The sequence below is a fragment of the Hakea prostrata genome, chromosome 1 (assembly GCF_041222555.1).
Source record: "Hakea prostrata isolate BN-2017 chromosome 1, UWA_Hpros_2, whole genome shotgun sequence".
Classification (NCBI taxonomy): Eukaryota; Viridiplantae; Streptophyta; class Magnoliopsida; order Proteales; family Proteaceae; genus Hakea; species Hakea prostrata.
Window position 1 is genome coordinate 61,084,570 of NC_142600.1, and position 10,564 is coordinate 61,095,133.

The 10,564-nt window shown below is 37.1% G+C and overlaps 1 protein-coding gene across 1 annotated transcript; it reads right to left on the reverse strand.

Moving 5' to 3' along the window:
* Positions 1–2,440: 2,440 nt before the first annotated feature.
* On the reverse strand, positions 2,441–3,502 carry LOC149029279 (stellacyanin-like). Its single transcript, XM_089150355.1, has 2 exons — positions 3,254–3,502; positions 2,441–3,072 (listed from the first exon to the last, which is right to left on the reverse strand). The coding sequence occupies exons 1-2, from the start codon at positions 3,405–3,407 to the stop codon at positions 2,669–2,671; spliced, it is 558 nt and encodes a 185-aa protein (XP_089006481.1). The 5' UTR covers positions 3,408–3,502; the 3' UTR covers positions 2,441–2,668.
* Between the last annotated feature and the right edge of the window lie 7,062 nt (positions 3,503–10,564).

Sequence of the window (10,564 nt, forward strand, 5' to 3'; positions counted from 1 at the left end):
AAGATGCAAATATGATTAAGAAGTTGAAAGAACAGTTGTTCAAGTCATTTGATATGAAGGACTTAGGGCCAGCTAGACAAATATTAAGCACGCAGATTGTTCGTGATAGAAAGGCTAGGAAGCTATGGTTGTCACAAGAAAAATATGTTGAACGGGTGCTTAAAAGGTTACATGCAGGGTGCTATGCCTGTAAAAACACGCCTCTTGCTTGTCACTTTAAACTGAGCAAGCAGCCATGTTCATCTACCAGTCAAGATAGAGAAGCAATGCCAAGTATTCCTTACTCATCTGCAGTTGGTAGTCTTATATATGCCATGGTCTGCACTAGACCAGATATTGCACATGTAGTTAGCATTGTGAGCAGGTTTCTTGATAATCTAGGGAGATGTCATTGGGAAGCTGTGAAATGGATCTTCAGATATTTGAGAGAAAGTTCCAAATTGTGTATATGTTTTGAAGGTTCAAATCTAGTCTTGGAAGGGTATACTGATTTTGACATGGCAGGTGACCTTGATTGTAGAAAGTCAACTTCTGGGCATTTGTTTACTTTTGCAGGGGGAGCTGTCTCTTGGCAGTCCAAACTACATTAATGTGTGGCTTTGTCTACAACTGAGGCTAAATACATCATCGCTACGAAGCCAGAGAAAGAAATGTTGTGGTTGAAAATATTTCTCCAAGAATTGGGTTTGAAGCCAGATAAGTATGTGGTATACTGGTGACGGTCGAGTGCTATAGACTTGAGCAAGAACTCTACATATCACTCTCGCACAAAGCACATTGGTGTAAGATATCATTGGCAGCGTGATGTGGTGAAAGATGAGTTGTTGAAGATTGTGAAAATTCACACAAGATAAGAATGCTTCGACATGTTAACAAAGATTGTTACTCGAGAGAAGTTTGAGGTGTGCAAGGAGCTTGCACACATGGATTCCAAGTAAGGACTCAAGTTGTGGCTTCCTCCCTCATGGGCATGGAGGGGGAGATTTGTTGGGTCTGGCCCATGAAGCCCACATGGGGGCCCAGATTCTTAAGAGAACTAAAGCAATAGGGTTGAAGCTGTCGTTGAGACAAGAGTTGCAGCAGCATAAGAGAGGAGAGAGAACATAAACAGGAGGAAGAAAAGAAAGAGAGGTATTTTTTGGTTTCTCCGGCGAATCCGACGGTGAAACAATGCCATAATGAAGTGAAATTTTAAGGAAATGGTCGTGGCACCTAGCTCTTCATATCCAACGGTCAGAATATCATTCTACCACAGTTCTCAGGAAACCTCTCTGGTGATTTCTCTCCATTCTCTTTGATTTCCATTTCTTTGATGGTGTGGATGTGACTTTGTGTTCTCTAGTGTTATCTAGAGATGAAATATTGATTGTATGCCCATTATTAGTGATAGTGGAAGTTTGAGTGGACTCGATAAAGGTCTTGTGGTTTTTTCCTTGCGGATTTTTCCACGTTAAAAATTCATGTGTCTCTGTTGTGATTTGTTTGTTGAATGATTGATCCATTAGTATTGTGATTGTTACTTTAATTTACACTAGCATGTTGTTTAGCTTCCCATCACAAACAACTACGCAAATCAAGCTGAAGCAATATTTAACTAGAAATGAGAAGTGACGACCTGCAACACCCACATTTTTCCCCCCTTATTGCTTAACCATTAATTAGTTGTACATTCACTGCTCTTCTCATATCGTGTTCACATAGTTTTTCAGAACTTCTACTTGTTGCCCAGAAGTCCCTTTGTACTTGGCTGATGAATCAAAGCCCTAATGAGGTACAATCTAAGATGAATAATCCATTTTACAAGTGGATTCTAGTTCTACCATGCTTTTTTTATACTCAGGAATGGACCTGATCATTTAATCTAAGCTCAGGATCAAACCCCATGTTCTAAATCTTTGCTTAACAGGAATGGGACTAGGACTTGGATTTCTCACCTCAGCCTGACTGAACCCTCTACTCTGAACTTCGGCTAGGACCACTTGCTTGACCTGCTGCAATCTTAAATAAGATTCCACAACCAGGCAATTTAGTGATTCTTAGTCAATTATTCCAACCAGTTGCTAGTCGCTGTTTTCTTTCTTGTATTTTTCAATCTAAATGTCCAAATTTTTTCTCTGTCTGTAGTCAGTCATCAAGCACATGTTAGGTTCCTATGATCTTAGCTGTTCTTTCTTTTTTTAGTATTTTTTTAATTAGAATAAATATTCAATTAATTATACTAGTTAGACAACCGCGAAATATGTTGGTTTGGTTAATGAAGTGTGGAATGTTAACAATCTATCTGCTTTATGTTTAGGTCTCAACCAGACTGTTAAGATAGCCAACGCTGCATTTTTTTTAATTTCATTTTATTATTTTCTTTCCAGAGCCAGCCAAATAAATGGTCTGTTAAACAGATTTGAAGCGGCAAGTTCTGAGAATCGGCTTGTAAGGTCAGCAAACGCATGGCCATTTAAACCCTCTCCAAATACGTTGCCAAACTGATACTGAATCAGGGCTCATATGACTGACAAGGAATTGTAACAGGTGTAATGTTATTGGAAAAAAAACTGTAAATAATCTCTTCTCATCTCATGTGTTGTTCTAGAGGATAGGAATAAATCATTGAGAAGAGTCAACACATATGAGAAGAAGGAACAAAGAAATAAAAAGCTGCACTGCCTCTTGCCTAGCCCATAACTGTGTAACAAACAAGGAAAACCCCAAGGCCAATAACCAGAGCGTTGATGTTGTTGCAGGAATTCCTAGCTGCTCCGCTCTTCGTGGTGCTGGGGGTGGTGGCATTGGAGGAGGGTGTGGGTGTGGATGAAGACCCACTACTAGGAGATGTAGATGGTGATGGAGTAGTGGGAGTTGCTGGGGTGATGCTTGCAGCTGAGACAGGAACTGCCAGTTTCATTCCTCCAGCACAGTGGCCTGGAGTTGGGCATATGAAGTACATTTGGCCTACCGAGCCAAGGGGGATTTTGTTGTTTCCACCAGTATAGTGTTTAAGAGGGCTACTTGTTTTGCAACTCTGATAATCGCTGCTGCTCACCACATCCACAGAATGGCTTGAACCATATTTGAACACTGCAGGTTTTGTCATACAAACTTTTCATTGTCAGTACATATCTGCAGTTGCTCTCCACACACAAATTTGCTACAGAAGAGTAGATCCTAGATGGAGGATATCTCACGGCATTTTCATTCTATTATAGGAATGCTAGCCTTACAAATACTTCGAATTAGAAGCTTATAGGGTAAAACTTACCCAGATTGTCACCGACATTGAAAGTCTTTCCAGCAACCCATGTGTTGTAGTCAACACCTAAAGCCCAATTGTTACTGTCGCCCACCATGTAATCAACGGCATAGACGGCTGGAGTTACTAAGACCAGGATTAAGATACCCCTTGCAACATCCATGTTCCTGGCTAACGCGAATTTGCTAATGCAATGCTGAATCTGGGTTACACTTATAGGAGAGGAGTTGAGGAGGAGACAAGCCAACTGGTATTACACTTAGTGGGAGAAGAGTTGTGAAGAAGATAAAGGTCTCAAACCTTTTATATAGTCAGACAACTAAGATAATCAAGCTGAAGCAATATTTAATTAGAAAATAGAAGCCCACCTGCAGCACCTTCTTCTTTTTATACATTAACTACTTACCATTTCCTCATCACTAGTTCTGCCTTGACATACTTTAAAGCAAATGATGCCAACAGGGGAAGTCCTTGTAGCAGACTTGGGTTGTGAAATGAGCAGGTAAAGCTACAGATAATTGGGGTTAGGTGATGGTAAGACGTCATCCTGTTGATCACTTGAAGAAGAGAACAAAGACTTCCCTTTCATTGCTTATTTTGATTTGAATAATATCTGTTATGTGCATGAGACATATTTGATCTTAAACTTGTAGTTGCGAGGACCTAGTCATTATGAAGTGTGAAGAAAATATTTGGTTCATAGTAACTAGGTCCTCGAACTAGAGTCACTAGAAAGAAATAGGGATGTCAACTTAATTCTCTATTTAAAGGGGGAAAAATGTCGAAGAGGATTTCTTTTCTGAATAAGAAATTTTCATTTTTTTTCTTTAATAATCATTGACTTTTCAAAGGAACCTTTTTTTTTGTCCGATGTATATGAAAATGAAATTCCCACTAAACTACATTGATGCAGGAGTCATGTTACGTTAGGTGTTAGTTAGCATTGACATGTCTGCACGTCATGAGAACTTCTGATATTGAAAGGAACATATCTGGAGCAGTTAACAAAAGAAAACTTACTAAGTGAGATGCATTAGCTAAAACAATTTTATTTCAGATGTTATTTGACTAGTATGAACCTTCACTGCTTTTATTCTCAACATAAATTCACCAGTTGAACCTTTACTTTGTTAGGTATCCAATGGGGTCCATTCTAGTGTATGCTACTAGATTAGAATATGTTAAAGAACTTCTACTAGATTAGAATAGGTTCAAGGACTTGATTCAATTCATGCCATTTGCTTTAAAGTTTTTGACGCAATGGTAAATATATTATGTTTGGTATTAGAGATGACACCATAAATAGAATGGAGTGAAAGCTACCAAGAAATGGCTACTTACCACCATTAATCCCTATTTTCTTTTGGGATAATTATTGTTGTCCCCCTTGTATTTTGATTTTACTACTATTTTATCCCCTGTATTTTTTAATATTACTAATTTAATCTTTAACTTTGTCTACAATTACTAATACCCTCCTGCCGCTAAGCTTCGTTAGTTTACTGATGATGTGACATCTATATATTTACTCAAAATCCCAAAAATAATCATGGAGTTATCTCTTTATTTATTTATAATTTTGTTAAGTTATATTATTATTCTTAATTAATTATGAAAAAAATTGAACTTAAAGTCCATTTTTTGCTTCTCTAAAAAGAAACCACTGACTAAAGGAAAATTTTGAATTTTTTTTCTCTAAAAGAAGCCACCGAATAAAAGTTAAGATGTGATTGAATAAAACTTAAAATATAAACTAAATATGAAGAAAGATCAAATTTAATTTAAACTTGGAAATTGAAAGTCACCTAATATATGCTAACTATTGTGCATATTACCAAATTTTCTATCAATTAACATCTTATATGTTAATTTATTTGTAAAACTTCCATCATTGTGATTGTGGAAAATTCAAGTCGAGCTTGAGGGTTTCAACAACCATGATCATGTAGTCCCACCAATCCCTAGATTAATTTCTCAGAAGAAAAAAAAAAGAGAAAAATAATTCCAAGGCAACGCTTCTGTTGAAGATGAACCTTACCTGAAAACCCATGTGATTTATATTTTTAGTGCAATAGTAAGACCCTCCTTGACTAGTATCAAGCTGCAACAAAAATCATTGTTATTTTGTTTTTTTGTGTAAATTCTAAAAATTACAATACACACAAACATTCATTTCTTTTCTCTCATATCACTAGTGATGCTATTTGAACTTAAATTATACTGCAAAACAGTTTGCCTTCACCACGATGCACATTTTGATTGAGTTAAGAATGAAGAAACAAAATCTCTAGAGGTAATTTATTCTCAAACTTTCTTGATCTGAGTCTTCATCACATTTTAAATGGAGACGATTAGTATTCTTTCAAATCTAAAATTGATTTTAAAATATAAGATTTTAATGATATAATTGGCATTCAATATAGTTTCTATAAATGAGGATGATGTCATCTTTTTTATTTCTGAATTTTAGTGAATGACAAAATAGACATTACATATTTAATGTCAAAAGCCATTTAACACCGTTAAAAGTGACGGGGTAAGAGTATTTTCATAAAGAATAATGTTTTATTAGTAATAAAACTAAAGTATATGGGGGAAATAGTAATCATCCCTTTTATTTTTAACAATACTTTTCCATTATTTTGAAGGGTAATGCTATTTTACACGGTTCTCACAATTAGAATTACTTCCAAAGTGTCTGAATTAGATCCTAAGTGTATGTGAGTAGAACTGCGATCCTTTCCATGAAAGGTGGGAACCCGATAAGGCATCTCACGGTTGTTGCGTCCATTCATGCGTATGTATGGAGACGTGTGCAATGTGCTCAGAGATGGAGCTACATATGAGCCAACCCCAATTTTTTAGAATTTCTTGTTAGTTTCTTTATCTATTTCTGCTTCTTCTTCTTTTTTCTTTTTTTTATCACATGTAAAATTTTATTATTTGACCCCCATATTGAAAATAACTTTTAAAAGTAAAGATAATGGGTAAAAAAGAATAACTATCTAATAATTACAATTAAAACCATATTTTAAGGAAGAAACAGTTAAATCCTAATAAGAAACTAACTCATGAATCCGTCAAATTTCTTCCCAATTTTTTTTTCTTTCTCCCCCATAAAAGCTAAAAGTTAGAAGTTCTTTTTTTTTTTTTTTTGGCCAAAACAGATTAGAAGTTCATTCTTAGATCTTTTTCCAGTTATCATTTTTTTATTTGATTTTATATTGGGAATGAAGTATTTGTATATGTGTGGGCTTACATCTGAATATGATAAGATAATTCAGATGTGGGTCCTACATAGGCCCATACAATATGTGTGGTAAAAAAATGTCAATGCTTCCACAAAAGGGAGATGATCTGGACTCTCATTATTTGCCCTCATGCTGAATCTTGATTCCGTCTCGATGTTAATGGAATCTCTGGTATTATATTTGGATTCTCTTTTGGAGTTGGAGGATATGGTCAAATATTCAAATTCCTCAATCTATTCCTTTGAGTAGTTATTTCTTTTGTTTGAGTACACCATTTATATAAAAAATAAAAGAAAAAGAAAGAGAATTGAGAAAAATAGAAATCCATATTCTAAAACAATAAGAAAACTTGGACACTTTGACTCTCCTTTTGTTGAGTAGTATATATTGAAAATGCATGCCATCAACAAAGATTGAACCCATGATCACTCCATTGAAAAGTGAAGTTTTTAACCATTCTACTAACCCCCCATTAGCTGTAATTGTTTTATTTTTATTTTTATTTTTTTGCTACAATAACTGTTTTATTTAAACTCATATGTTTTCATTTGTCACTTAATTTTCAATCAAAATGAAAGGCTAGTCTTTTCCTTCTTTTTTTTTCCCCCTCCTCTTTTTTGAAATGAAGATCACTCGAGCCAGTTTACATGCACTTTGACTACATCCTTAGGGGGGGGGAGGTAGTTATTACATATAATTTAAATACAAGGGTAGATTTTGCCTGTGGCCTTGAAAAGATTCAAACTCTGACCTCTTACTTGGAGGTGTTGTTTTTTTTTTATCAATTAAGCCCCCCTCAGGATTAAATTGTGATTAGTCTTTCCCCTTCTTCCTTCAAAAGAATTATGACAAGGATTTTCTCTCAAGTCAAAGAAGCATGTCTTAATTTTCAGCAAAATAATTTATTTATGATATACATATTTTTTTTGGGTAATTATTGTTGCCTCCTATACTATAGCTTAATTACTGAAATGACCCTACTCTTTATTAAATTACTATTGCCCCCTTTAGTTCTAACGGTATTAAGAGACCTTTTATAGTTGCATGTGATGTTTATTTTGTCATTCTAAAATTAAGAAGTCAAAACCAAGGTTTGACATGTCGACCTGTGTTGCCGTGTTGGTGCCTGGCGACACGGCCGACATGGCGATATACTTCGACATATGGGGCAACTTTTTGTCTACTCACTTATTCTTTCTCTCTCCTCAGGTGTTCCTTCTCTCTGTCGTCGAAGAAGAAACCTTGAAAATTATCAAATCTCGTTAATGACGACTTCAGTTAACGCTACCCGCACCATGTGAAGTTCTTCTTTAGTTCTTCTTTCTTCGAAGTTCCAACCTCACCAGAACCCTTTAAAACCCCCTTCGCTGCTGCGCAATCGACTCAATTCTTCAATCTCCATCTCTCTCTATTATTCTCTGCTTCCATTTCTGCTGTGCATCAACAGAATCCTTGCTTCTCTGAAGACTATGTTTCTCCTCAATCAACTTCTCTCGAATCACAACGATTACTCTGGAGATGGGTTCGTGTTTGTCCTCAGAATCTACTGCTAATCACGCTAATCCATCTATGGCCAAGGTCATCTCTGATAATGGCAATCTTCTTGAGTACCCAACACCCATTACAGTATCGAAGGTGTAACAACCCTTGTAATTCTAACCCGGAATCCGTATTGTTGGTCCGATAACCCGAAGGTCAAGCCGGATTAAGTTGTGGAGTGTCCGGATTGAAGTCCATGATCCATACCCTGAACCCTGGATTCTCCTGACGAAGAACCTGCCTTGCTGGGAAGTTGGAATCCAAGTAGGAGTCAAGAGATGTTTGAAGGTGTCCGGAATGAAGGTAAGACCTCCTCCATGTGTTGTTTAGGGTTAGGTTGAGGTTGGGAGTCAACCCCATTAGCAAAGCACCCTTGTACTGCAAAGTACTAGGGGGTGGTTGCTTAAGGCGGTTGATTGAGCCAATCAACCACCCCAAGCAATCACCACGGTCTGCTTGTGGGATTTTGCCCTAATTTGCCCCCTGTCATCTATAAATAGCAAGCCTAGTGTTTTTAACTCATTGTTATATTCGGCATTGTGATTTTGGACGTTTAGAAGACAGAATACACGTGCTGGAAGGTGAGGAAAGCTTGGATTACGATTTAGATCTTATTCGTTCATTTGTTTGCAAATTTGGTTGAGGTAAGTGAATCCCCTTCACTTAATTCTCTTCTTTCAACTTTGGAATGGTGTAGATCCATCTCCTTTATGTTGAGGTGACCTAATTGTGATTGGATATATACCCTAATCAATGTGTTTGAGAGGATCCTGTCCGAAAACGAATCCCTGCATTCGAATAAAGGATGGATCTAATCAAGGGAGATGATTTGGATGTTAGATCTCTGTTAAGTTTAGGTTATTGATTTGTACATTTGTTATAGACTTATTAAAATTGAAATTCGGATTAAGATCATACCAAAACCAGATTGAAATTGGATAATCAAAAGTTGAATTTCGGAAATGGAAAACTGTTTGTAACAGGGGCGGTCACTAGTAGCGGTCGCTTGACCCAAGCGACCGGCTGGGTCACAATGGTTGTGTGTGAATTGTGTTTGCTTTGATTTGACTCATGTCCTTAATACATTCTTGTAACCCTATGTTTAGTTGTCCTCTGAGTCTACTGAAGGTTTTGTAATTGTGGTTTGGTTGCATTCTATTGAGCTTTTACTTAATTATAGGTAAGGACACACTATCTTGTTTATATGCAATGACATGTATATGATAAATCAGTTGTTTCCTATATTATTCATTAATCATGTACCTTGCTATAGTTGTTTAATTCGCTTTAATATTGTTATATACTTGCTGTTTGTGATGTGTTTATATATTATATCACTTCATGATATTGAATGAATGGTTATGATATGATCTTGATTGATGTAGTGTAGTTGTGATGGAAAGGTATCCAATTGGTTATCTTTGCTTGAGATATCAAAGAGCTGTGGTATGGGGCATATGCTCACTGGTGCCTCTAGCACTATCGTGATTGCTGGATGATATACCTAGGGAGTCTAGAATTGCATGGCTAGGTACCCTACATACTATTACTCTTTCGGTAGGGGAATTGAAGCTGAATGACTCGTGACAATGGTGACGTGACTCTGTTTCATCCTACAGTGGTAACCAGTCCGTGCGAAGACTTAGTGGTCCACTGTTGATCATGCAATGGTAGGGTTGCATATATTAGGGTTTGGCTCATGGACATCCAAGGAGCGGCCCAGGTGTCGTGAGGAGTCATGAGAGCATTTCGCCCTAATAATATGTAGATGACCATAGGGTTAGGGAGTGGAGTCCAACAGCGGTAGCCAGTTCGTAAGGATTCTCATTCCTAGGTTGCGAAGGATACGAACCGAGTTGGTTGGTGCCATAGGGGAAGTATCTGAACTTCATATAGTGTGTTACCAGTATGACTTGCATTGGATTAGAAACCCCGACATGCGCCAGTGCTCATTGCCAATGGTCGTGGTAAGAGAGTGTTGACTTAATCCCCAGCCATGGATGCTTGATGAGGACTTTACCCCTTTACCCAGGATCCCAATAGAAGTAATCAATTCGTGAGGGATCAGAGGTGACTAAACCTACCCAGAGGAGGGCAGGTGTTACATCTTAAAGAATGTCAACTATCTAGAGACTTGCATAGTTAGATCTTAGTAGCATTCATGCTATTGCATATCATTCATACCATATATGCATTGCGGATTATGTTGACATATGTATGAGAAATGTGTTATTTTACTAATTTCGTCAGAACTCATTTCTTTCTTTGTATGTTATACTAAACTGTATAGATGATTGCAAATCGTCTGAAACTGGAGAGAATCTGTATGATCGAACCATCATCTATGAAGAAGATGTGGTACCGTTAGTGGGAGACAGAGATGTGGTCCACGAAGCCTCCTGCAGATGCTTGGAGTACGCTTATAGCACCCATTGATGATCGGAGAAGGTAGATCGTCTAGCATTTTGAGAATTCCTTGGAGAAGAACTGGAGAACCCCCTTTCTTGCTAATTTAGAAAGGCAGACTTTA